The 26,306-nt window shown below is 42.0% G+C and overlaps 1 protein-coding gene across 1 annotated transcript; it reads left to right on the top strand.

Moving 5' to 3' along the window:
• The first annotated feature begins 3,962 nt into the window (after positions 1-3,962).
• On the top strand, positions 3,963-25,327 carry slc38a4 (solute carrier family 38 member 4). Its single transcript, XM_083691957.1, has 16 exons — positions 3,963-4,054; positions 7,317-7,538; positions 9,369-9,462; positions 9,746-9,861; positions 12,379-12,452; positions 13,077-13,169; positions 13,354-13,435; positions 13,571-13,653; positions 13,812-13,870; positions 14,257-14,511; positions 14,784-14,863; positions 14,984-15,084; positions 15,455-15,579; positions 20,052-20,196; positions 20,628-20,725; positions 21,021-25,327. The coding sequence occupies exons 2-16, from the start codon at positions 7,426-7,428 to the stop codon at positions 21,117-21,119; spliced, it is 1,617 nt and encodes a 538-aa protein (XP_083548083.1). The 5' UTR covers positions 3,963-4,054; positions 7,317-7,425; the 3' UTR covers positions 21,120-25,327.
• The last annotated feature ends 979 nt before the right edge of the window (positions 25,328-26,306 follow it).

The raw sequence follows: 26,306 nt of genomic DNA, 5'->3' as shown, positions 1-26,306 counted from the left end.
TAGGTTACGATTTGGTTAACGCTAGCTAGGTTAACTGAGGGAACAAAAAGTAGGTTAAGGTAAGTGTGGGGGGACATGCAGCGTTCGGCCTGTAGAGGGAGCTACAGGACCGTCTGCCTCTGTGTACAACGGACTTTGTTACATTGGCGCCCAACGTGGGGCACAGAGGCAGACGCAGTATCGTAGTGAGGGATTTTGTCCCGTTTATTATCACCAACATTCACTTTATCGGCTTTTCAGCCCGTCTCAAAGTTCTTGCGACTTTTCAGTCGTCTCTCTCGGAAGCCACTCCTGACGTTCCCAGCCCACCTACTGAAATGACAAAGGCACACACATCTTAAGCACTAGCCAACGAGGCTTCATTTGCAACAGGTGTGCAACGAAGCCTTGCCGACACAACCCTGGCCACGGTCCTGTAGCTCCCTCTACAGGCCGAACGCTGCATGTCCCCCCACAGTAAGGGTTTAGCTGAGGTTATGGTAAGGGGTTAAGGCTAGCTAGGTTAGCTGAGGTAAAGTAAGAGTTTAGATTAGAGTAAGACTGTCCAGGAGATGGACAGCTGTGACATTGACTTAAAGCGACCTACCTGAACCAGTGCTATTTTCAAATGCCCTTGGTAGGGGTTTCCCGGCACTCCTCTGCTCGTCATGCCTAACAACTCCCCCTATCCGTGATTCAAGATTCAAGATTCAAGATTCAAAGTGTTTATTATCATTGGCACAGTAGAAAACATGTTTCCCTGTACAACGAAATTCTTACTTTGCTGTCCGCAGAATGCCAACCAATGTAAAATATACAATACAAAAGAATATACAATATATACTAAACAAATGTACAAGACAGTGATAATGTTGACGATAAATCACGGCCTCTCAGGCATTATTGCTCAAGTAATACACTCGCAGCAGTGACTCAATACAAACGTAATACAGTGTACAAGAAATAAAATATATGAAACATATAAATCATATGGTACAGTAGCAACAGTGTGTGGTGTGTATTGGGATGCAGAGAGTTGTTTTTATGGGAAATGGTATGACAGTTCAACAGTCTCACAGCTTGGGGGTAGGAACTGTCTTTAAACCTGGTAGTAGAAGTCTTTATGTTGCAGTACTATCTTCAGCCATCGGAGGAAGTAGAGGCGTTGCTGCGTTGGTGTGCCTTTCTGACCACAGTCCACCACTTTCAACCGCTCAGTTAAACACAGCACCTTATCTAACCTATCAGCCACAAGGACACTTTACAGAGAGAATGCCATCACATCTCATGAATTTATTGCACTCACATCATCTTATTTTTTTCTCCTGAAATTCACAAAATGGATTTTTGTGCTAGAAATTTAGAAGCAAAAATAGATGCTTTCAGTTTTTAGAATAAGATAATAAAAAAGGTACTGTACAAATATTTTAAAATGTTTATTGAATCTTGATCCTAATATCCAGAACAGAGGTAGTGTTTCCAGAATAAGATCCTCAATGTCAATCAGAGGATGATGTTTGCATGAACAATGATTACAGGAAGGTTCCATTTATAGTACACACATTACAAAAGATCATTTGAAGATCAGAGGCAAATTAATTCCCTAAACCAAACTGTAGGAGATAGTAGCACAAATACTCCAAGGACTCTAGTCCACAAGCATCCTCAATGTTCTCTGTGAGTCCATGGGCATTCTCACCTCTTTGTTTGTGTGAGATATAGGTGATGTTACTTACGAAACAGAGCCTTTTTATGTAACTAATGACTATTTTTTCTGTGTTTATAGGCATTACATTGACTGTTTATTTAAAGAAGCAGGGTGTAAGTTTGTTGGAAATCTGCCACCTCTGGCCAGCATGGCGAAATTCAGTTAGAAGTTCCAAACAACAACAACCTCCCTAATAATAACATTGGTTGTTATGTTTCTGCATGCATGCACGATTCGAAGAGGCAGCTACCAGAGACAGAAAGGAGAGAGTTCAGAGAGTCCACTCCCCTAGAACACCCCTGGCAGTAACAACATGTTTATATGCAAACCGAGTGTCGGGGAGGACACTCCATTTTAGAAAGTCAAAACCGTGTTCGTAAATGAAATATTTCTTTCAGGGGATCTCAGTGCCTGATCGCTGCAGATTAAACATAGTCATTACAATCATTAGGATTTTTTTTGGAAAGCTTGAATGTTACATACTGGACCTTTAAGTTTTTGTGTTGAATTGCAATGACATGGTGGCGTAGGTCTGTGTTTGAGCAGAGGCCAGAGCAGGCTTATTTCAGTCAGTTTCAAGACCCCCCCCCCCCCCTTAAAGCCACCTTCCCCCTCCTCTCCTCTCCCCTTCCCTCCACTCCCCTACCCTTCCCTCCACTGGCTGGAATGTGTTGTGATTGGCCAAGAGGAGGTCCTCAGTCACAGGTGATTGGCTCAAGAGACACAAGACTGTTTGGTGTGAACCCTGTGCACTTAGGACGTGTGACGCCATTTAAGGAATACCCCTGCTGATAGGAGGAAGTCCTTGTTGTTCTGTGCTTGTGTGAAGATCTGGATAGCAGGCATGGTCAGTAAGAATTTCATTAGAATTCACATTTAATTGATTCCTATTAACCTGGCTATATATTCATTGCTCTTGCCTTGTGGTAGAAATTGCAGTCATAGAGTTCTGATTGCATTACTGAATTAACAAATCACAGATTCGTTATTTTTTTAATAATATAATATTAATAATAATATATTTTTTAACATTACAGTTAGAAGACTGAATAAGCTTTTTTTTGCTTTTAACTTGCCATAATGTTGGTAAATTTGATTGTTTGCATGGTTACCAATGGTGAAAGGGATGAGTATTGGCAATTTTCTTTTGTATTCCAGTTGTTTTTTTACTACTTTGGTTCTTAGTGATGGATCATTTGCTATGAGTGAAAGGAATGGGTATAGATGGTGTTTATGTTGTATCATCTCTGCTGTTGATCATTAGGTCCCAGCTAACAATTTGTTGCACATTTGGATCATTGATTCAGGAGAGTCTGCTCTGTGCCGTGAATGGTTCTTTTTACAATGTGAGGGGGTCTAGAATGATATTTTGATTATTCTGTGGATTTTGTGTGTGTGTGTGTGTGTGTGTGTGTGTGTGTGTGTGTGTTTGTGCGCTTGGATGTGATTGAAGTGCCTCTACTGCCATTTAGCAGACACCTTTATCCAAAAAAACATGTTTTGTGAGTGCATTTTTGTGAATATGGTCCCAGCGGGAATCAAACCACAATTGAAACATTACTAACATCATGATATACCAACTGAGAGACACAGAACCAGACACAGATCATACAGATATGAGTGATTGTAGCATCTCTATTGAGAATGTGTGTCATTTTAAAATCAGGTTGTCTGGCAAGACTGTATCCTTCAGGGGAGCGTGACCTTGCACTCAGACGTTGGCTCTCTTAGTCCCAGCCTCTGATTGGTGGCTCTGTTAGCCACAGCCTCTGATTGGTGGCTGGAGTCCCAGCCTCCCGGTGGTTATCCCTAGCATTGTTAGGGTTAGGGTGCTCAGCTGAGTCACTGTGGGGGTAAGGGGGGGGTGGAGGCAGTGGGACGAGCACCAAAGCCAGTGCATGCTCCACAGGCCATCCATAGCAGTACAAACAGCTGTTGATGCAATAATACCGGCTGTGTAGTCTTGGCCCCACACTTTTAGGAAGTCTGCGTGCATGCCCCCCCCCCCCTCTCTATTTCTGTCTATCTCTCATTGCCTTCCCTCTCTACCACGCTCTGTTTGTCTCTCTTGTCTCCTCCCTCACAGTCTCTCTTGTTGCTTTTTCCCTCCATCCCTCCCTCTCTCTCTCCCACCCCTCGTTGACGTAGGCATGGTGGAGGGGGTGGGGAAGGGGTTTGTCGGCCTCAGGCTCCCTCTGTGATTGGCCAGGGTGAGTCCTCCCTCTGCACTTTAAAAGCGTTCCTCTCACCTGGTCTACAAAAAAGCAGCAGCTCCCGTTCCTCTCGGCTGCTCTGTTAGCGCTGTCCTCATCCCCCCTAAAATAATACTTGAACAAATCTGAATCCCTTTGTGGAGTCATTGAGCCAGTGAGTACCTCTACTTTTTGTATCTTTTTCACTCAGTTCCTGGGAAACTACACTTGGTAGTGGCACTTATTTGCTTTTGGCATTGATGGGTAGAGAAAGGGGTGTTTTGAATTTGTCTTCATGCTTTTGGTGACTGCGTTTGCTGTCTTGTTGGTTGGCGTATTCTCAGCCTAGAGGGAGAGTTGTGTTAGGGTTAGGGTAAGGGTTTGGGTCGTAAAGAGAAGCATGACATTAATGAAGTTGGGCTCGCATTCCATGAGAATGCATTCCTTAGAATGAGTTAGAGTTAGACACTCATCTTTAAGCTAATGTTGTATCTTTCCATTTAAAAATCAAACTCACATGTTGTGATTTTTTTCCTTCTGCACTCAAACCTGTCTGAAAGAGTGGTATCTTTGTTTATTAAAGGAGCAGGGCGTAAATTTGTTGGAAATCTGCCACCTCTGGCCAGTGCAGCGAAATTCAGTTCAGTGTTCCAAACAACAAGATCCTCCATAATAATAATATAACCCACCGAAATGGACTTGCAGTGTCGGACATTAGCTGTTGTCTTTTTGCATACCCGCACAATTCGAAGAGGCAGCTACCAGAGACACACACACACACACACACACAGTTTTTACATTCACATGATTGCTCTATTTTGGTGGATTATTGTTTTTTCATGAGCAGGTTCTACATTCTATTTAAAAGTATACACAATTAGCATTTCAATAGGGGTTTTCAGTTAATCTATTTGGATACAAAAACAAAAGCAGGGTATCTACACACTGAACAATGCATGAAAATGTGATTGAGTCCCTGACAATGTCCTTCCTTAAGTCATCCAGTGAAAATTTACCATCTCATTCTATCTGTGATTTGACGGCACTGTAAAGCCCGTATTTCATTTCAAGATTGGACTGGGCTTGGTCTCCAAAATGGCATAGCTGCAAGAGACACGCATATTTGCATGTGAATAGACATGAGAAAAGCACACATCCAAATGTAAATAGCATTGCCCCTGTGTGAATGAGCAACACTAGGTGTGAAGGCTGGTTGAGCAGGTTCCTGTTCATTTGGAATCGAAGCAAAGGGTAGCACACACACACACACAAACTCTCTCACTCCCCCCCACACACATACACACACATGGGAGACAAGAGGTACAGTTGTAGCTCAATAATGATGATACAGATAATAATAATAATGCATTTTATTTGTGTAGCACAGTTTGAAGACAGAGATCTATTAACACACACAACAAAAAAGGTGTTATGATGTAGGCCCACCATGCCTGTTCACATAGAGCCTCTCCACAGTAGAGACTGTAGAGCTATGCTATTCCCAGACAATACCTCTGACCGTCCTCAAAGCCATTGGTTTCAACTTATGTTTTCTGTGTGTCGTCAGTGGTTACAAAACTAAGGGCATAGCTGTTCAGTGGCTTGTTGACTGTAAACATGGCTGCCCTGCTTTACCAGTCATGTGAGGATGATGGAAGAACTGGCCTAATTTCTCTCTCAACCACTTCCTCTGTTGGAGGTTTGAGTGTCACATATAGATGTACATTTACAGTACTTCTGAAGAGTTTATGCTGACCATTCATGATTATGTTGTTGCTTTGCCCACATATTCTGGTTCCAGTCAAAACTGTATGCTAGAGTGTAAATATGTAGACTCAAATCAGAGTGTGGATTTGCACTTCATAGTTGTTGTACTTTATAACTTTGTCACAGTTGTGTGCTATGGTTGTTGCGTTACTGTTGTGTTTTTCCTATGGGGTGTGGTGGTTCCAGTGGGGAGTGGGGGGGGACCTTGTTGGAGAATAGCCCTGGAGAACTGTTTTGACCCAATCCCGTCAAAGAGTCCTTTGTGTGAGGGAAGAACAGCATTGTAGGTAATTGGCTGTTAAAATCATTTTAGCAGAACTCTGTGCACTGCCCATAGTGCCTCATCTTGTTGTTACGTAATTGCCTTTAATCAAATGTTCAAATCAAATAGGATGGAAATAAGGATGTATGCCCCCTGTTGGTCAACCTAAATAACATTGGTTCCTTCAATTAAATTGGGTTAAACCTGGAGTACAGAACAGCCATTGTAACTTGCTTTAACTCTCAGAGGGGAGGCAACATTGGTAGACCTGTCTCATGGTCCCACATCTTTGATCTGAATTTAGGAATGGTTTTTGACTTCAGACTTGTTGTTGGAATAATGTTGAAATGTAATAAGATTTCTTTCTTACTGTATTTTCTTTGCTCCTACCATGATTTTTTAGAGTGCTTTTAGCGCAATGTGTGAAAAGCACCTTATAAATAATGTTATGCTAATCATTGTTGCCTGAAATTTGCACACACATTAGTATCATACGGATTTACACGTGGTTGCAACAGCAGGCTTTTTAGCCTTTCAGGGAAATCAAATTTAGGCTTACAAGGTTTACAAATAGGGTGGACGGGGGACGAGATGTAAACAATATAGGATTATACTGTCTGTCAAGCAAACAATTAGCAGAATGACTATGCTGACGACAGACACTACATGAGCAAACAGTGATACAGTTGGAGGTTGATTCATTATCTCTCTGAGATATCTCTCGCACAGCAGTGTCAATAGTGTCCAAACAAATCTGCCTGGAACATTGAGATTCCAAAATGTGATGCAGAGATATTGTTTATAAGAGAAGCCATTGTTAGATAACAACTAAAATGCGTGTTCTTCCAGTATGTATCCAATAGTGTATCTAAATATAAGTTCTTAGTCTTGTGTAGAATGACACCTCTTCCTCCCTTTGAAGAAGCCTTTGCCAAGGCCATCATGTGTCCTCTAAGAATAACAGTAGCAAATTCTTTGTTCAAGCCTAGCAGATTGGTACATAGTTAAATAAGTGAATACTTGTGGCCATGACCCTTTCGTGGGACTGTAAACTTTGTAATCTTACACCAGATGTTCCTCTTGGGCACATTGTCATGAGTTTGGTCATTGGGTATTTCTGAAATCAACAACTGTCTGAAATACAGCGTAAACAGTGACAGTGGCTTTTATCTGCACTTAATTGAATAGGGACCTTAGATCCATCATAGGATCCCTCATCGCCATAGTATTAATACTGTACAGTTGATCTGATCCAGTTTTAGTTCGTTCATTGATCCATTTCAAGTGAAACATTTCAATATGTTGTATCTGTTTCAAATTGATGGCTGCCCAACACTTCAGCTCTCATTATGCTCTCTTAACGTTTGTCTAACCTAACTATGTCCTCTTCTCTTTGCTGTGATTGCAGGTAGTTGTCCCTGCTTGAGGCCAATAAAGCGCATACAACATAGTGAGGACCACTCTGCTTTGAACTGTGACCTTCGTTCCCTCCAAAGGACCACTATTAGCCAGGAGCGATGGACCGCATGGAGCTAAAGAAAGTCAGCACAGAGGCTGACGATGACAGCACAGACAGCCTGGATGATCGCTTCTCAGAACCTATAGACTCTGAAAAGGCCACCATCAACAGGTCAGACATTTAATTTCCTTTTTTATTGTATATTTGAGAGGGGCAGACGAAATGTATTCCGTGACATTGAAGTCATGAGTCGAGGCATTCCACCCTCATACAACTTACATCTGTTGAAGACCTTTGCATAATAAAGTGAATGGTATTGTATTTTACAGTATTTCTGATGGCTGGTTGTAATGAATGGATCTGGATTTTTTTTTAAAAAGGTTAACAAACACAAACTGTGCTGTAAATGAATAATAGTATCTAAACATGCATTTAAGACTATACCTTCCACCACCACAAAACTGCTGTAGGGTCACAGAATATAAAAAACTAGCCCTACACTACCTCCCTTTAAAGGGGCAATCTGGGATTCAAACAATAACAAAGCATCTCAGCCACTTTTTTTGGTAAAAAAAGATGAGATGGGGCTGGCGAAATGTAACCACTTTCAAATCCATAGACAGATCTATGGATGCAATGACTGACCGTCCATAAGACCAATATTGTAGTTTTAACCATGTTTTGAAGCTGTACAGTGTTTGTTTACAATTACGTTGTTTACAAACAATGGAATAAAACAATCTTATATTTTGGGTTTTGATGGGGTAAGACAGTTGAACTAAGCTTGTGAAGCTTTTATAAGTTATATTCTTCAAGAATCAATGGCTATATATAATTTATTTGAAAGTTAAAAAAAAATAGATGTACCAGATTGCCTCTTTAAGGAGTCTAGGACTAAATGAGTCAGTCCAAATTAGATATTGTCATATAAAATATATTAATTCTCATACATTCTGCTTTGATATATAAAATTATATGTCAAATTACTTATTCCAATACATTTAATCAGAGGTGTAGGTTTCACTAGAGATGGGGAGGACATGCCTCCCTCACATATGTGAAGTTAGCCTTTTTGATTTATTATTATTTCGCAAAAAGCTGTTGAAACTAAGTTTGAATAGTATGAATAGTATAGTATAGTATGTGAATAGTACGAATAGAAAGATTTGCGCTCACAGAAGGCCACATTTTCCTGGAAGAGGACTTCCACACCCTCCAACCAAAGTTGGATTCTGCATTTCAGCATTATTGCCTCCCCCCCACCCCCTAGATGTTTATAAGCAATCTCTCGTCTTTCCCTTCGAATACACACCTTTCCATTACACTCACAGTTCAGACAAACTCAGCGCAAGAGTGTTTCTTTGAAAAACTGTCCAAGGCTACAGCAGTGATGACACCTATGAACGTGTTTCATTTTGTAGCCAACTATGTGACATGATCCACTGGACACTGGCGAGATAGAATGGCAAAAATACTGATAGAATAGCCTATTACAAATGACTCTGGAGACTGGCGATAAGACAGCAAAATGCAGTTGGTTTACAGATTGACATTTGTGATATTTATATGTATATACTGTATATAATACATAATAATAATAATGACATCATGTCAAAACCTTGTGCTTGGAGCTTTGAATGTTTGATAATCGGGGGATCAATCTTTAGGGGAGACACATATCTAGTTGAGTTGCTACGGACATGTTTAATCCACCACTGGTTGTGTCTCTCTATATGGCGATTTTCCTCATGAGAAGACACTATAGACTCTAATACAGTACTGTATTTGTTTAATAAGCACTGTGTTGTTGTATAAGGGATTTCTTTTCGTTATCAAATTGTACTTGTATCCTTAGATGTTTTCATTTGTTAATGTACCAAGGTACTCAATGATGTAGGCTACACAACCAGGAGAATTAAATATAACCACTACCACTCACAAGTCTCACACAATGTAGCTGAAAAGAACACAGATTTCAGTTTGATGACTTTGTCCCTGCAGTCAATTCCTTGACGAGGAGGACGCAGAGAGCCAGAAGTTCCTTACTAACGGGATAATGAAGAAAAAGAAGTACGAGGAGTACCATGAAGAATATGTAAGTAAAAAAACACATGATAACTGAACGATGACACTACTGTGTGGTAGCTGTACTGTCTCTTGCCCAGAGACATATATCTGAAGTTTTACGGAAATGGTCAAGGTTGAAGTTAATGCATAGGGCTGACTTTAATAGATTTTTGCCTTCTGAGTGAAGGAAGCAATTGTGTATCTGTGTGTGTGAGGAGAGAGAAAGAGTGTGTGTTTGTGTATGTGCGCGGGCATGTGTTCATGTGCAGCTGTACTACTCTCTCTCTCTCTCTCTCTGTCTCTCGGAGCAGCACCCTGGACACACCTCCTTTGGGATGTCCGTCTTCAACCTGAGCAATGCCATCATGGGCAGCGGCATCCTGGGTTTGTCCTATGCCATGGCCAACACGGGCATCATCCTTTTTATGTAAGCGTGCTAACCATTGCCATAGAGACAATAGGGAATAGGTTCCATGTTTGGTTACAGCTACAGTCAGGTGATTGAAGTCTGCTGCCATAACAAGGTTTCGGTCTGTTGCTTCTCATATAGAAGAAGGTTTTTTATGGCCTGTAGAATAATCTTTGTGTATGCATGCTGTCATGATCTTGAGGTCCAATTCTGTGTGCACAAGGGTTCAAGTAGTATTTGAATTCATTTCAAATAATTAATCATTTCAAATTATTTTAAATACTCATCAGTGCTTGATTTTGTTTGCCTGGTGGTCCCAGAACTGCTATCCTAGGCCACCTGGCACTCAAAGTAAGCTCAAGCCAATGCTTAAAGTATTTGAAAGGATTTTAAATACTATTTGAGTCAGGTCTGATATGTACTTGCTCATTCGCCTCAAGCATTCGATTGGGGTTAGCACAAGTTTAGTCAGCTAAGTCAGGCCTGACGGTGCACCCATTGCTAAGTGGGGCTGGAAGACGCTTGCATCCATTGAATTTCACCAGTAACACAGATTCTACCCAAGAATAGAGAGGAGTGCTTCAAATGGATGCGGGATTTCAACCGGATCTAGAAATAGATAATGGAATGCACACTGCTCACCTGCCAAATGCTGGAATCAAATGCTGACTCCTTTGCCCCCAGAATCTCAATCAAGTGCAGATCCTGAGATTATTTTAAATCCATGAGGGGATGATGGCATACTTGGTGGAGAGGGGAGGCAATCTGATGGCAGCCATGTCTTATTATCCTGTAGGGCTCTATTATTGATTGGCACTCAATTAAATAAAATATGCAATGCAGTATTAAGACAGTTGTACATAAATATATCCCATTTTCCCATCATCAAATTAAATCGTACAATGGTGTTGTGGTGCAAAAATAGCAGGGTGACCCACATGTCAAAACTGATAGGCACCCCCCGCAATTTCCAATTAATTCTACTCAATAGTTAAAAAATGTAGGAGCAGACCTGGGTCAAAATTGTTTGTTTTCTTTCAATTTCTTTGAGTGCTTGATTTAGCTTGTCTGGTGCAAAGAAATGGAAGACAAACAGTATTTGTCACCTGGTCTACCACTCAATTAATTTGCATACAGGGTTTGAATGAGTAAATCATTATGCTACTCTTATGCAGCCAAGCTTTTTTCAGTGTTTGCATCATTGGTAACACGTAATTCAAACATACTTTATATTCTTACAGAGCAAAAATATTTAGGCTTTTTTCATTAACTCACTATCTGCCAAAGAATTCCGGAACACTCACCACTTATAGTGCCATGTGTTTTATGTGGTATTTACCGATCAACAATATTTTGATTGACTACAAAATGAAGCACCATAAATTATGTATTTTTGATTAATAAAGTCACACTTGGCACTCTAGAATCTTTACAATTTTGGCGACTTTATAAACCCTCTGCACTAAATGAGTTAAACTTCTCACTGCTTTCTATTGACTCCTTGAACCACATCACACACTCCCACAGCCTCCTTGTCTCCTCTACTGGATGACTAAACTATGGAGGGATTTACTGGTGAGGAAAGGAAAGGAAACTACTGTAAGAGAAAAGGTACACAGACGGTCCCATGTCCTTAGGAGCTTATAGGAAGGAAGTCTGTCTCACTATATGCTGCTCGACTTCCTCTCCATGCCATCCAGCTATTCTGGGCTCCCCTGACATTCAGGAATGTGGCATCAAATAACATCCCTTCTACTTCCCCACATTTGTCGTCAGCTGCACTTCGATTCAAGATACATGAACTGTAAATGGATGGGACCAGTATAAGCAATAATCCACAGCTGGATGAAGTATTAGTGCAGGCTTGTCCTTGAGAGCTACTGGGTGTGCAGGCATTTGTTCCAACTTCTCACTAACACACTTGTTTCAAACAATCAAAACTATAAAGCATTATCTTCACTGAGGTGTGCTAGAGTTAGGCTTGAACTAGCCGACCAGGACTGGAGATGGAGACCCCTGGGTTTGTGGCACCTTGGTGACTCCTGTGTGGTCCTGTGTGGCCCCTGGGACAGATTGCGTGCCTCTCGTATTCGTCTGATGCAGGAAATACATACACCCCCCCACCTCCCCGAAATAACTCCCACATACTGATGTCCTTGAACATGTTCTACCTCTGAGTTATAAGAGCCCTGGCATGTACTCTGGTAAACTGATGTACTGTTCCTTCCTGTATACACCATTTTGGTTTCTAGGCGGTGGCAAGCATTGGTCTCCACTTAATTTAGTCTGAGCAGGCACCCAGTAGATGATATTCTCATATGACGTGGCAATATATAGATGTTAGGACAGGCCTCTTATGAAGAGAAACATTAAGCTTCTTTTCAAAAGTCGTACATAGGTACGATTAATTCGGCTCAAGCGATGTTCATTTGTTTTGCTGTGACACAGTCAAAAGTTATGATTTTATTTCTGTACAATTTGTGTATGATTTTACAGCAAAATGTTAATATCTGACTGGTTTCTATTTTACTTCAGGATTCTTCTCCTGGGCGTGGCCATCTTGTCTCTGTATTCTGTTCACCTGCTGCTGGTGACTGCTAAAGAAGGAGGTATGTGTACTTTTAGGGCAGGACGGCCTAATCTCTGTCTTGTCTGTTATTATACTTTATTCGATGTTGTTTGTTTCACCATTGAGGACCACATTGGAAGTTTGTTTTTTTGTCATGATTTGATGTGCTGTGGACCAGGTATATCTTGCATACAGGGTTTGAATGAGTAACATTTTTTAAATAAAGTCAATCAAGTCACCAGCATCTCATAATCTCCTTCCTTCCTCTCTTTTTCAGACTGCTCTCTATCTATCCCTTTATTTCCTGTTTCTCTACCACCTTTGTCTTTCTCTCTCTCCAGCAGGGATTGCATTCTCTTTCACTGTTCTCATGACATTGTATTTTATTTTATTTTTTATTAGTATTTAAAAAGGTTGCAGGTAGAATTCATGAATTTGTCCACACTGTTGTCCACTCAATCAACTGATTCACCATCAATCATCAACGCCATCATTGATCAAACAAACTGAATAAATACATTATTTTACAACAAAAGAAAAACAGTAATTACATTGTTGTACATGTTGTACCTGCCATCCCTCAACCTGTGTCCCCTAACCCTCCCTGGCCAGCCCCCACCCAAGCCAAGTTTTCCCCCTCATCATATTGTGATTGTTTTTGCAGGCTCACTCATCTATGAGAAGTTGGGAGAGCGAGCTTTTGGTTGGCCGGGGAAAGTGGCTGCATTCGGGTCAATAACCCTTCAGAATATCGGAGGTAAGTAAAGTAACTGCAAAACAGTTACATTTTAGTCATATTGTTATTTGCATTGGCACAGAGGAGCATGACTTAAACAATAACTCTGTGTAAGTGTGTGTGTATGTTTGTATGGAGGATGTGCTCTAGTTGGTTTCAGCATGGTAACAGCTTGTTGTGTTCTGTTGTCTTTGTTTGTACACAGCGATGTCCAGCTACCTCTTCATAGTAAAGTACGAGCTGCCGGAAGTCATCCGGGCATTCATGGGGCTAGAAACGAGCAATGGGTATGTATGTGTGTGAGTGTGTGTGTGAGTGCGTGCGTGCGTGTGTATGTCCTAAATTTCTTAATATCTTAATTGATGGATGGATTGATGGGTGTATGATCTGGGAGTGACGTCTTCTCTCTGCTCTCTGTACAGTGAATGGTACCTCAACGGAAACTACCTGGTAGTGTTTGTGTCCATCGGGATCATCCTGCCCCTGTCCCTCCTCAAAAACCTGGGTATGGTGTGTGTGTGTGTGTGAGTATGAGCGTGTGTCTGTGTGTGTGTGAGTGTGTGAGTGAGTCAGTGTGCATGCATGCATGAGAAAGAGAGAGAGAGCTAGTGTGTGTGCGGGGGGGTGTTTCCTCCTCTGATCTGTACTTGTGTGTCTCTCTAGGCTATCTAGGCTACACCAGTGGGTTCTCCCTGGCCTGCATGGTGTTTTTCCTGGGAGTGGTAAGTTTAATTTGCCTCCTTTATACTAAGACTGCTCAGTTAGCATGGTGGTGTTCTCCATTTCAGCCCCTAGGGGAATACGAAATGATCCGCTGACAACAGTAGCTAAATAAAACAATAATGAAATGTACATGTAAGTCATCTTAAGTAATCACAAGTGTGTCTCAAAATACCGCACATACTTCAATATGAGATATTAATCACACATTTCTCATTAACCTACCTGGTACAATAAATTAAATTAAATTTAAAACAAAATCTGTGATGTTACATTCTGGCTGTATCATTCATTATCTAATATTAAAAAATCAATCAATCAATCAATCAATGTCTTGCTTGCTAATCTACCCCACTCCTCCCTCCCTCCCTCCCTCCCTCCCTCCCAGCTGATCTATAAGAAGACCCACCTGCCTTGCCCCCTCCCGTTCTTCTTCGACCACTCCTCCAACCTCAGTATGAATGGCTCCGAGGCGCTCGGGCCCTACTCTTTACACAACACCACCCTCATGGATTTCTCCCGCGCCGACATGTCCCCTGCGTCTGCTGGCCACACCGGCCCTCACACCACAGGAGTCCACTACGAGCCTCACCCGGACGAAGAGGAGATGTGCACGCCCAAGTACTTTGTGTTCAACTCACAGGTGGGTTTGAAGAGGTGTGTGTGTGTGTGTGTGTGTGTGTGTGTGTGTGTGTGTGTGTGTGTGTGTGTGTGTGTGTGTGTGTGTGTGTGTGTGTGTGTGTGTGTGTGTGTTTGGTTGGGTGGGTGGTTAAGGAGAGGGTGTGTGGGACTTGGGTCCAATCCCTGCTGGAAACACATGGTCGGAGTTAAAAGGTGTGTTTGTGTGCACCTGTGTGTCTTGTGTGTGCACATGTGTTTGTTTATCCATCTCTTATCCTTTTCCTCTCATTTCAGACTGCGTATACAGTTCCCATCCTGGCGTTTGCCTTTGTGTGCCATCCTGAAGTCTTACCCATTTACAGTGAGCTCAAAGAGTGAGTCAATACAACCACAATAATATCGATATAAGAAGCAACATACGCACACACAGCTACGCTTTCCTGTCTCACTGTGATTCTCATGTCTCATGTCTCTACACGTGTGTGTCTCCTCAGTCGCTCTCGGAAGAAGATGCAGAACGTGTCCAACCTGTCTATCTTGGCCATGCTGCTCATGTACTCACTCTCAGCGCTGTTTGGCTACCTCACCTTCTATAGTAAGAAAACAACATTGAAAGCATTTGAAACCAGATTGACGCAGGTTACATCTTGCAATCACAGCTCACAACCATGTAGTAGGCGAGTTCAGCGGTTTTATGTTATTACACAAGTCAAATAAGCTATCGCTGGTTTAATAACGAAACAAAAACAAATGTTCTCCTCCATTGTATAATATCACAGCACTGTTCCTAACCCTAATTTGTAAAGTACTATGTCACAACATGTTGATACAAAGTTGTTACTTGAGTAATTACAGCGTAACTACACAGGTATAGAACAACTGAATGTAAAGTGTTAGCCAGTTGGATAAAATGAAGGTGGAGGTGTGTGTGACTGAGCATGTCCTCTCTTTCTCCCACACCACAGACAACGTTGAGGCGGAGTTGCTCCACACATTCACTAAGGTGTATAAGTTTGACACCATGCTGCTGCTGGTGCGTCTGGCTGTCCTGACCGCTGTCACACTAACTGTGCCCATCGTTCTGTTCCCTGTAAGTACAACCACTCATATCAATACAAATACCCTCGAGACATGTTAAAACCAGGTTTATTGACATTAAAACAACTCCTCTCTCTCTCCATTCCTCTTACACACACGAACACTTCTGCACAATGCTCACATATGGAATGGTATCAGAATTACACATCGCCCCTTATGTCATTCTACCCAGATTAGCCAAGACTTTGTGAATAACATGAGTATGCAATAGACAGTCTGTGTTTTGTGTTTTTGCTGAGCCTGTGTCTGTGTTGATTTGGTCAAGTACACTTAGTTCTGCAGTAAAGCCACTTGACTCATTATTGGAGCTTTACTACAGTAGTGCCGTCGGTCCAAATCCCTAAGCCCCAAATAAAAACAGACCTAGGTTTTTAGCTACCCCACCCCTATCATAATCATACTGTTTAACAAACACATACACACACACAAAACCACACCACATACAGGTTCTGAACAGTTACACCTCGAAGCATTCCCCTTATGATGTCACCATCTATTGGTGGCCATATTCTGGCTCTTTAACCTGACACACACACAGCCACTACATATGAGAAGCAGTGTTAAATTAGACTGCAGTGAATAATCTCTTTTTTAGCTAGGGCGGCAAAGGATACAGTATTAAGCATTTAATTCCCCTCCACCTCTCCTGCCCTCACTTTTCCCACTCAGCTCTTCATACTGCATTCCCCTCTGTCTCTTTCCTTCTTCCCTCTTTCTCACCCATGTCCTGACCCTCTGTGGTAATTTAAGATCCCATGGCACTTTGCAAGAGTAGTCATGTTAATGCAGATGTCCTGGCTAAATACTATGATGGCCACCTCATCATCCCCAGCCTTCAGTTGGCTCATCGATCCCCTTTGCTCTCTCCTGCAACTCTTCCCCCAGGCCGTTGTCACTAACCTGGTAAAGTAAGGGTTTAATAAGCCAAGGCCTCTTAGTCACAGAGTGAGAGTGTGTCGTGGGACATCCATGGCCGTCCCCCTATATGGCCGTGCGCTATATTTAGGTTGGCCCTCTCCTGACACAGTGAGCCCATAAGCAGCCCGGGGTCGCAGGAAGTGTCATGCTCTCCTATGTATGCACTGGTTTGTGGTTGTGATTAAAAGGAACAGTGTTGATGGGCATGGGGCAGAGGTGAGAAAGGGATGTGGTTTTGTCATGCAAGAGAGAGTTTAGGGTGGATAAGGGACTGGGGTTCATGGTGAAGAGTCTCTCAAGAGTCAAGGGAAGAGAGATAGGTGAACATAGTTCCACCTCTTTTGAAGTGGGTAGCGTTGTTACACTAAACCACCAGCAGAGGGCAGCAGAGGACAGGGAAGAGCACTGTGAAATGAGAGCGAGAAAGTACTAGGGATGTGGGTCAGGGTGGGGGATGCGGATGTGTCTAAAGGCTGGTGTGGTGTGGTACTCTCACACACACACACGCACAATGCTTTGTCTGCTGGTTGGAGTGATACTCCCACACACACAGCAAGCCACGCACACACACACACACGCACATAAACACATGCACGCGCACAGACACACACACATACACACACACACACACACACACACACACACTCTCAGCCCTCACTGTGGGAGTGAGCTTTTTTTTGGTCAAGGGAATGCGAGAGAGAATCCCACACTCCCCCAGTGGAAGTTTACAGGAGATAAGCCCTGAGCAGACGGTGGAAAAACACTCACCCTGACCTCCCCTTCAGAGGGAGAGAGAGAAAGAGATAGAGATGGAGGGAGAGAGTGACAGTGCACTTCCATTGACTACTCAAGTGGGGGGGACATGAGGGGGGGCACAGTGCATCATTACCACATAATTCTGATTATTATCAATGTTAGGCAGGGATGGGGGGAGGGGGTATATGATGGAATTCCAATATGTACTGTATGTCATTTTTATGTATATTAAAGAGTGGCACAGAATTGTTACTAGACATATGCGACAACATGTCCATGTTAGTCTAACGCTAGATCAAGCACCCTCACCATTCTCATATCTAACCTTTGGTAAAAAAAAAAAGAACAGCTACTTATGCCTCCACAAAGCAACATGATGTTATTTGGATTGTATTTAGTGCTTTTCCAGTTCTCAAAACTCTTTCCATTGTGGGTTGGAAGTAACATCACACACTACCAATGTGTAGCGCTCACATGGGTGCTACCTTGACATTTACAATTAGTTGAGGTAAGGTCACATGAGCTTTGAGACAATGGTTATGGAGATATACAGTAGGAGAGGTTAGATGAAAGCAATCTGAGTCACATTGGCTTTGCCAACTGTCCCAGTCCTGAATTTATGGAGACATGACATTTGAGAAAATCTACCCTTGAGTGCTTTGCCCTTAATTTAGCAGAAATGCCAGAAACCGTCAGTACAAGATTAATGTTTGCTTTGTCTCTCAAGCCCGTTGTCCTTGGCACCAGAAGGGAGCAGCGATGTGTTTGTATGTGTGGGTGGGTGGGTGGGTGTGAGAGAGAGAGAGAGCTAGAGAGAGAAAGAAATTGTCTAAAGCATTATGGTGCATTGCATCTGACCCTTGTTAATTCAATGTGTCAATATTTTAATCTGTCCCAATCAAGTAAACATTTCAGATCAGAAGAATTGTTGTTTTGTTTAAATGGCATGTTTTGTGAATTCAGGTCCATACTGAAGGCTATCTGTCAAATATAATATAAAATAGTCTAAAATACAGACAAAAAGTGAAAGTAGTTACAAGTGGTGCTAGTCTGGTTGTGGTAGCCAGTAGCGAAAATGGTCTCCACTGTCAGAGCTTCCTCTCCAATGTGGTTGTTGTCTTGCTGCAGTTTGTTGTGTCTGCCACAAGCTCTGAGAAGGTGAATCCTGTGGCCTCTATGTACAAGGCAGGCAATTATTATTGTTATTTTTTTAGCATACAGTTCAGATGTGGTTATTTTTCTTCACCCTAGTTTACCTTTTCACTCTATCACCTTAATGATACTACAGAGCTGAACATAAATCACGCCCATCTGTCTAGCCAAAGGCATGTCTAGGCCTCCAGCACTAGCCGGTCAGTCCCAGATAGACCCAGGCAGGTCTAGGCTGATAGACCCAGACAGGTCTAGGCCTCCAGCACTAACCGGTTGGTCCCAGATAGACCCAGGTAGGTTTAGGCTGCCAGCTAGTGGAGGCACTCTGCCACATGTCTCACCCCAGTGGGAGCTGTCAGACGAGGAACGACAGGGGGGGGCAAATATCACACGGTCCCACTCCAAAGGCTACGTCCGGAGTCTCTGTTTGGCGTTGAATAGTTTGGAGCCTTGGCGGCCGGGTGGGAGAAATGTCGCGCTGAGGCGGAAGGTTTCCACCGAACCAAATTACACAATGGCCGCCAAAAGAGGAGCACAAATATTATCAGGTTGGGCAGAGTGGATAGTGGATAGTGACACTTTTTTGGCACTTTTTTTAGTAGCAGGTCTACCTCTACATCTATGTCATCTTAATCAAGGCCAACCATGGAGAAAATCTAGTCTAGCTACCTACTTTTTCACTGTCTCCAAGTTATCTGGATGCAAATCTCTTCCATCGCTTGTGCTATCTTTTTCTTAATGATTTGATTCTTTATTTAGTTCCCCAATAACTTCCACCTTGGGGTCAACATAAAAAAAAAAAAAAGACATTAACAAACAATAACAGACAATCACATTACAAAACTACAAAAGGACTACAACAACATAAAGTCAAATCAAAAAGAGCTCAGTTTAAAAGCTCTCTCAGTTGTTAAGAGGCAATGGTATCTCACCATCTAACAGAGCAAACGGTAAGATTTGAACTGCACCCCCCGGATGCCGTTGCAGTTAATCCTCCTTCCTTTTTGAATGGGTGCCTCATGCCCCTCCCTTTTTAAACCTTTCCCCTCATGGCCATCCTCCTTTTCACCTCATACTCAGCGACCTTTCACCCAGTGAGGTTTTAACTGGGTGCCTTGAGCTGGGAGAATGCTCAGCCTCTTAGCTGGTGGCCTTACTGACTGACTCTCACTGTGGTCTCACCCATTGCAGTTGACACACTTGAGTCTGCAGCCATCTGTGTGAATTAGGCTAGCTAGCAGACATGACTGACTCTATTGTTGTCGACTCTTGTTTGACCGTGCGTGCGTGCGTGATGGAGTGACAAAGTGAGTGCGTGCGCGTGAAAGAGAATTTCTATAAGGTTTATAACTGACATTGTATTGCCATAAATTCCATAAAACTTCATAGGTCACATGTAAACTATAATCCTGCTGAGGGTTAGGGTTAGTATAAACCTTTAAGAAATCCAGATTTATTTGAACAGTTTGTGTTCCAAGTTACTTTTACTCACTTTGCAAAAAATTTTTCATTTTGTTTTATGTTTTATGTACACTTTTTAATTTCTGCTCACAAATTGCCCACCGGGGTCAGTCAAGACCTTTTTGAATGTTGCTTGTGGCAAGAAGAGGTTGTGAAGAGGTTTGCGTTGTGTTTTAGATCCGTTCCTCCATCAACACGCTGATGTTCAGCGGACGAGAGTTCAGCTGGGTGCGCCACCTCCTCATCGCCGCCTTTATCCTCTTCTTTAACAACATGCTGGTCATCTTCGTCCCCACCATCCGAGACATCTTCGGCTTCATTGGTGAGTCCGCCTCATCCTCCACATGCATGCACACACACACACACACACACACACACACACACAAATGCTAGTGAGTCCCATCTTTCCACCCTTTTCTTGAAGCGTGGACTTCTGAATGTCTCCACATGGATTTAAAAGAAATGGTGTGAAAGATTTAGTGGAAACTGCTTTTTAGGTCCACTTGGGGTCATTCACAAGTGTTCACTTCACAAAATGGCTGGAGAATTAGGACGCAGCAAAAAAGAAGAGGCTTGCCCTATGGCTCAATTATGGTCGGGGGACACTTCCCCCCTGTCTTAAAGGGCCTTGGTCAAATCTAAAAAAAGAACTCATATGTAGCACGCTTCCAGAGCCACATAAGGAATAGGGTGCCATTTGATACATAACCTTAGTTAACATGCTTGTCCTCCCTCCTCCTCCTCTTCCAACAGGCTCATCTGCAGCCACCATGCTCATCTTCATCCTGCCTGCTGCCTTCTATCTAAGGCTGGTCAAGTCTGTGCCGCTTCGCTCCCCACAGAAGATCTCAGTAAGTGTGGAGAGGAACAAGGGCACGCACACACACACACACACACACACACACACCATTACTCGAACAAGCCCTGACTTGCACAGATAAAGACAATGCAACCTGTAATTTGCATAAAAACACTCTCCCACTGCCTTTTCCCTAGGAGACGACAATGTTGAAATGTAGCATTACACATCCATGTAACACATCCATATAATCCATGTTTGCCATAAAACATTATTGAAAGCATTGACAATATGTACTTAATGTCACCTCCTGTCATGTTGCTTTTTTGTCTCTGATTGTCTCCCAGGCGGCTATCTTCCTGGTGGTAGGGGTCGTGTTCATGATTGGCAGTCTGTCGCTCATCGTGCTGGACTGGATCCACAACCCCGGCTCCGGTGGTCACTAAGCCTCCCTCCAGCATAGACCCAGAGGACCGCTCCCCCCACCCCCAAACACTGACCTCCAACTCCCCAGCCATCCCCCCCCACCACCCCCAAGCTTCTGGGGTCGGGCTACTGTGCCCGAGGGGTTCCCCCACAAAAAAAGAACCCACAGACTGAGCCTATCAGTGCACCACGAGAGGACGGTCTCCGCTTCTCAAACCCCACCCCTTTCCACAAAGTATTATCTAGGGGACTCCATTCTATGAGTGAAACAGACAATTTTATTCTCATTAGTTTTCTTTTAGGGTTTTTTTGTTTTAGTTCTAAAGAATCAGCCATGCCGCGTTGGTTGTCAAACGTGGATGCAAAAAGTAGTGCAGGTTACAGGGTCAGAAACTGGAGACAAACTGGCAGAGACTGGAGGCGCATGCTGCAGTCAACCATATAACACCATCACCTGCCCTATTTTATATTAGAAAAACCATGAAAATGTACTGAGAACCCATGAACCCAAAGAGAAGAGAGAGTATCTGGGAGCTGCTGGTGACAAACATCATGGCATCATGTCAAGGGTGGATAACCCTGCGCACTTGAAGGGACGGGGTTCTCCATGGACGAAGAGCACTTCTAGCATATGTTTCAAGTTTTAATGTATTTTAACACATACGACTCATACTTTGGTCATTCAGACTATTAATTAGTGCCTCTTTGCTAACTTCCAGTGTGTCCTAGGCTGTTTTTGTACACCCATGCAGAATAGCTGTCACTTTTCTACAAATACTTGAGAAATGGGCTTGAAGAAAAGACAATGTCACTATATGTTTTCATATCAGCAGTTGAACCTGTCTGATCACAGGAAAAAATATTTTGAAAAGTAGATTTTGGTTTAATTTCTATTTTATACTCTCACAATATGGCCTGTGACATACATTGCAAGACACTCATAAGGCAACGTTCTTAGCCATACCAATCAAAAAGACTGACACTGAACATGGGACTGCATTTAGTATTATTGTCACAGAGACATGTGAATGTTAGGGAGGTTTTCTTCCTTTGCTTGCCTTCTTATTGACTTGTGTCTTGCTATAACGACTTTGATTCCAAATGTGTCACATAGAAAAAGATGCGGCCGTTCACCTCCTAGGTCTATTGCAACAAACGTTATCAACAGTTGATATCATGATTTTTGATCGGCTACATCAGATTTTTACTCCAGCCCATATCTTACAGAAATTCAAGTTCAAGTTTTAGTAAACCTGGCTGTCAAATGCAACTACAGTGATGTGGCTGTTTAAGTATTGTCTTCCTTTCATGATGGAACTACAGGTATTACAGAGGTGATCATCGACAAAATACTATATTATTTCCCATTTAACTTTGTTGCAATTGACACCGAAGTCCACCAGCACTGTTTGCTTCTTCTATTTTTTTTTACTTGGCACAGACATCTCATAATATTCCATGGGAGTGTTTTTCTTCCATCCCAATATGTGAAAGAATTTCTCAGAACACAATTTCATTTTACAAAAACAACATGTCAATTTGATAGGCAAAAGACCTCTTGGCTGTAATGTTCCTTGAACTTACTTGTTGTAAGTCGCTTTGGATGAAAGCGTCTGCTAAATGTAAAAAACAAAAAAGAGTAAAATGTAGGCCCAGATAAGTGGTGTTTGTGGTCGGTTTCAGTCATTATGTTAAACATAACATTAAACAGAAGATTCTAGAAATGAAATAGACCTACTGTTACATAGAAGGTCTGGGCCTCATTTCATCATTAGAAGCTACGTAACTGAACCATAGGTGCATCATAACAATGTTTAACAAGAGCCTCAGACCGCTAGTACAGCAGCAACGTCCATTGTAAGGTTTTATTTTGCCCTCCCGAGTCACTTTACACCCACAACATGCCAGTCAAAAATATAATTCATAGGGTTTTTTTCTTTACTTTGATGAAGTCTGCAGATGCCTTTCTGTTGTGAAACGTACATATATGGTTATGTTATGAGGATGTTTGGTTTCATGGACTTAATGAATGTGTTCATAACTTTCATAACGTGATGCCATCACATTGATCTTGTGAGCATCAAAGTAACCCAAATCTGTTTAATATTCTAATCTATAACAGGCCCGGGCGCCAGAACCAACACCTTGGGAGGGCCATTGATTTTGTATGGGTGAGTGGTGGTGGTGGCCGGCAGTGGCTATGGGCAGCGCTAAATAAAAGCGCTAAACTTTTGATTGGGTGGGCAAGACGCACGTTTGGGTGGGCTGAGCCCACCCCTGCCCATAGCCACCGCCGGCCTTGATCTATAATAATTTAGCCTATAGGCTTAACATTCAGATGGGTTCACGCAAGAATTGAGAAAGCCAACATTTGCCGCTGTTGTGTTTAGATGCCCTGCCGTTGGTGGAAATAATATCTCCCAGGCTGCTCTAGTATTGGGGATAACTCCTCATGTGAAAATAAGAACTGGAACAGAGAAAGCTGATCTGAGTGCAGCGTTTCCAGCCTATCAATGACTGATATTCATTATATGTCCCTCTGCCCTTATGATGCTCTTTAAGATGCATTTTACAAACATTTTCTCTATGAGATGTTTTTAGGGAAAAAATGTTACTTTGTCATTCTCAAGGAAAGATGAATTGTTAAAACTCTTCAAAAGCTTAAGTTCCATCGCTATGGAGAAACGAGGCCTTGGTCATCAGCTTGTTGTTATGTTTGTCAGAATCTAATTGGTGCTTAAACTGCAGGATGTGTTTATTCTTATTATTACAACCTCCCACAAAATGCAGCCTCTCTCAAAATGTCATTTTTGTAAAGATTAATAAGTTCCCTGCAAAATATTCAATTTGTGCCTTGTTGAAAGAAGTCCATTGGGTTAGCGTCGTCTTGGGCAGAGCAGATGACAACATTGATAGTTTGCATTTAGAGCCTAGAATGTTGTGCCTGTTTTTAAAAAGGTGTTCAAGCGTAACTAAGCAGATGCGTGTTAAGATGGATCCAGCCAAAGTGGACAACATTTATGTATATTATGTGCATGTTTTGGATGACAAACATGGTCTTTTTTGACAATTGTATATGCTTTGTAAATAATCTATTATATGGTACACTCACTGAATTGTTTGTGTGGGGGTTGTAAGGGATTTAACTGAAACCTTCTGCAACGGTTATTTTACTATTAAGTGTTTTAGATTTTGCTGTATGATGATATGGAAGCTTTATGGAAGCTTGTACATTTGTACAAAAATTGGGCTCTATCCCTCTTCATGTCTTTATATTGACCTATTTGGAGTACCCAGTCGGTATTGGATGAATTTATGAACAGTTTGTTTTAATGTTTGATTCATGGGCCTCCAGTCGCTGCATGGTACATGCTAGTAGTAGAACCTTAGCATTGAGGTCTTGCATGACTTAGATGTTTATTGTCTAGTACTTGATGCTTGCCATGTGGGTGGGTATGCCAATTTGAAGTCAATGAAATTCAAGCCACATGTCATATTCTACATGTGCTATACACAGAATAGGAGCGGTTTTGTGAAATTCCCTGCAGAGCCTTAAGAATGTGATGTCAAGCTACAGTGCATTGGAGAAAAGAAAACACCATTGCATGAGAAATTCTGTGGCATACTGTACACAATCTGAAAACAAACTTTTAACAGCATCTACCCTATAAAATGGCATTAGATTCAACACTTTTGATTACATTGTAATTTTTAGAAGATCTTCTGGGTGTACTGTTTTTCCAGTTTGTTTTTTGAACATTCAAAAGGACTCATTTTCCAATGAAGGACCAGAGACAGGATACAAGACATTAGGGGCTCAGACACTTTAAGGAGCAGATTTTATAACTATACCCTCAAAGCTATAACTTTATGCCCCCAGTATCTCTCAGGTACAAAGTCAGGAAAAGCTTTACCTCACCCCTGTTATAACGCTTAGTTTACATTGTCATAAGAATGACAGGCAAGACTACGGAGGTTGTGTGTCATGCTTATGACAGAGTAAAGTAGGCGTTGTGGAAGTGGGTTTAAGACATGTATTCCTTAAAAGCATCTGCCTTATTTGTGTGTAACCTCGCCCTAGAGAAGCACTGGCTCGGTGCCCTACCAAGTGTCTGTGTCCTGTGGATCAACTAATATTCAAATTGTATATTTTCCTGAACAAAGGGGATTTTTTTATCAGTGAAGAACTTTGTTTCAATATCACGTAACATGAACAATAAACATGTAAAATGAACTGCTCCTTGTATTGTTTTGTGAAGTTAGATGAAATCACATGTAAAAGTTGCCTCAACAAGCAGAAGTTCTGCTCTGCTCTCAACCTCCAAGAAAAACACACAGACACACACCACAGGGTCAGCCGAAGTGTAGCTTGCCTTGCTAACAGTGGGCACAATGGCAGGAGATGGTACTGTACTTGGGATCTGAAACTAGTGGTTAGTAGTAGCTATTGCCTGTTATTATAACTAATTGAAGAAAAATGTATATATATTCATTGACTATGGGCCCCAGTTTGCTTCCGCTAAAGAGCGCTGTACACCACTAAACCACGTGCAAAGACTGTTTTGGTAATTTGGTGTCACCGCAAAATGCATCTGTCACGACCAACACACATATTGGAAGGGGAGATGATGTAGACGAGCATACAATAGGCCTATGTAAGGCTACCCCCCATGCATGATAGCCCCAACTGATAATTGGAACTGTGCATCTTAACAGGCACTATACAATGATCCCGCGTCCTGACTTTCCTGTGTATTTCTTTTTATATTAAATAGTGTCCACTATTGCCAGGGACCTTAAGTAGGCCTACAACTCTAATAACCATACAGTCATGACAGTGTTTACAAGGAGGAAACAAAAACATAAATTAAATGATGTAATGATAATTAAATGCATGAAGGCAACTGAAGTAAGAGAAAACCAAAGTGGCAGTTTTTATGGTTGTGACTGGGGGTCGCGAGTAATACCGGAGGATATAACTGATGCAAATTATACAGTACTGTATGAGAAATGTCACAACAGGTTAATTAAACTGTTCTACAGTGCTTGGAGACTCGCAGGTTGAATTTGGCACTCACTCGGCTTGCTGTGTGATTACTGTAGATTATGATATTATAGACACTTAAATTAAATGCGTTGCCTACAACTACAACTATGGTAATTGTTGTGATAAAAACATTAATTATTATGATCCTTGATTAGAGTCA

The sequence above is a fragment of the Argentina silus genome (assembly GCF_951799395.1).
Source record: "Argentina silus genome assembly, chromosome: 20".
NCBI classification, from domain to species: domain Eukaryota; kingdom Metazoa; phylum Chordata; class Actinopteri; order Argentiniformes; family Argentinidae; genus Argentina; species Argentina silus.
This window is presented reverse-complemented; position numbering and strand designations above follow the sequence as displayed.

What these genes read in the sequence shown, in the direction of transcription:
- slc38a4 (XM_083691957.1), top strand. Translation starts at nt 7,426, where the DNA reads ATGGACCGCATGGAGCTAAAGAAAGTCAGCACAGAGGCTGACGATGAC. An exon ending in GGTGACTGCTAAAGAAGGAG is followed by an intron (nt 12,453 to 13,076) that starts GTATGTGTACTT and finishes TTGTTTTTGCAG; the next exon opens with GCTCACTCATCTATGAGAAG. An exon ending in TGGTGTTTTTCCTGGGAGTG is followed by an intron (nt 13,871 to 14,256) that starts GTAAGTTTAATT and finishes CCTCCCTCCCAG; the next exon opens with CTGATCTATAAGAAGACCCA.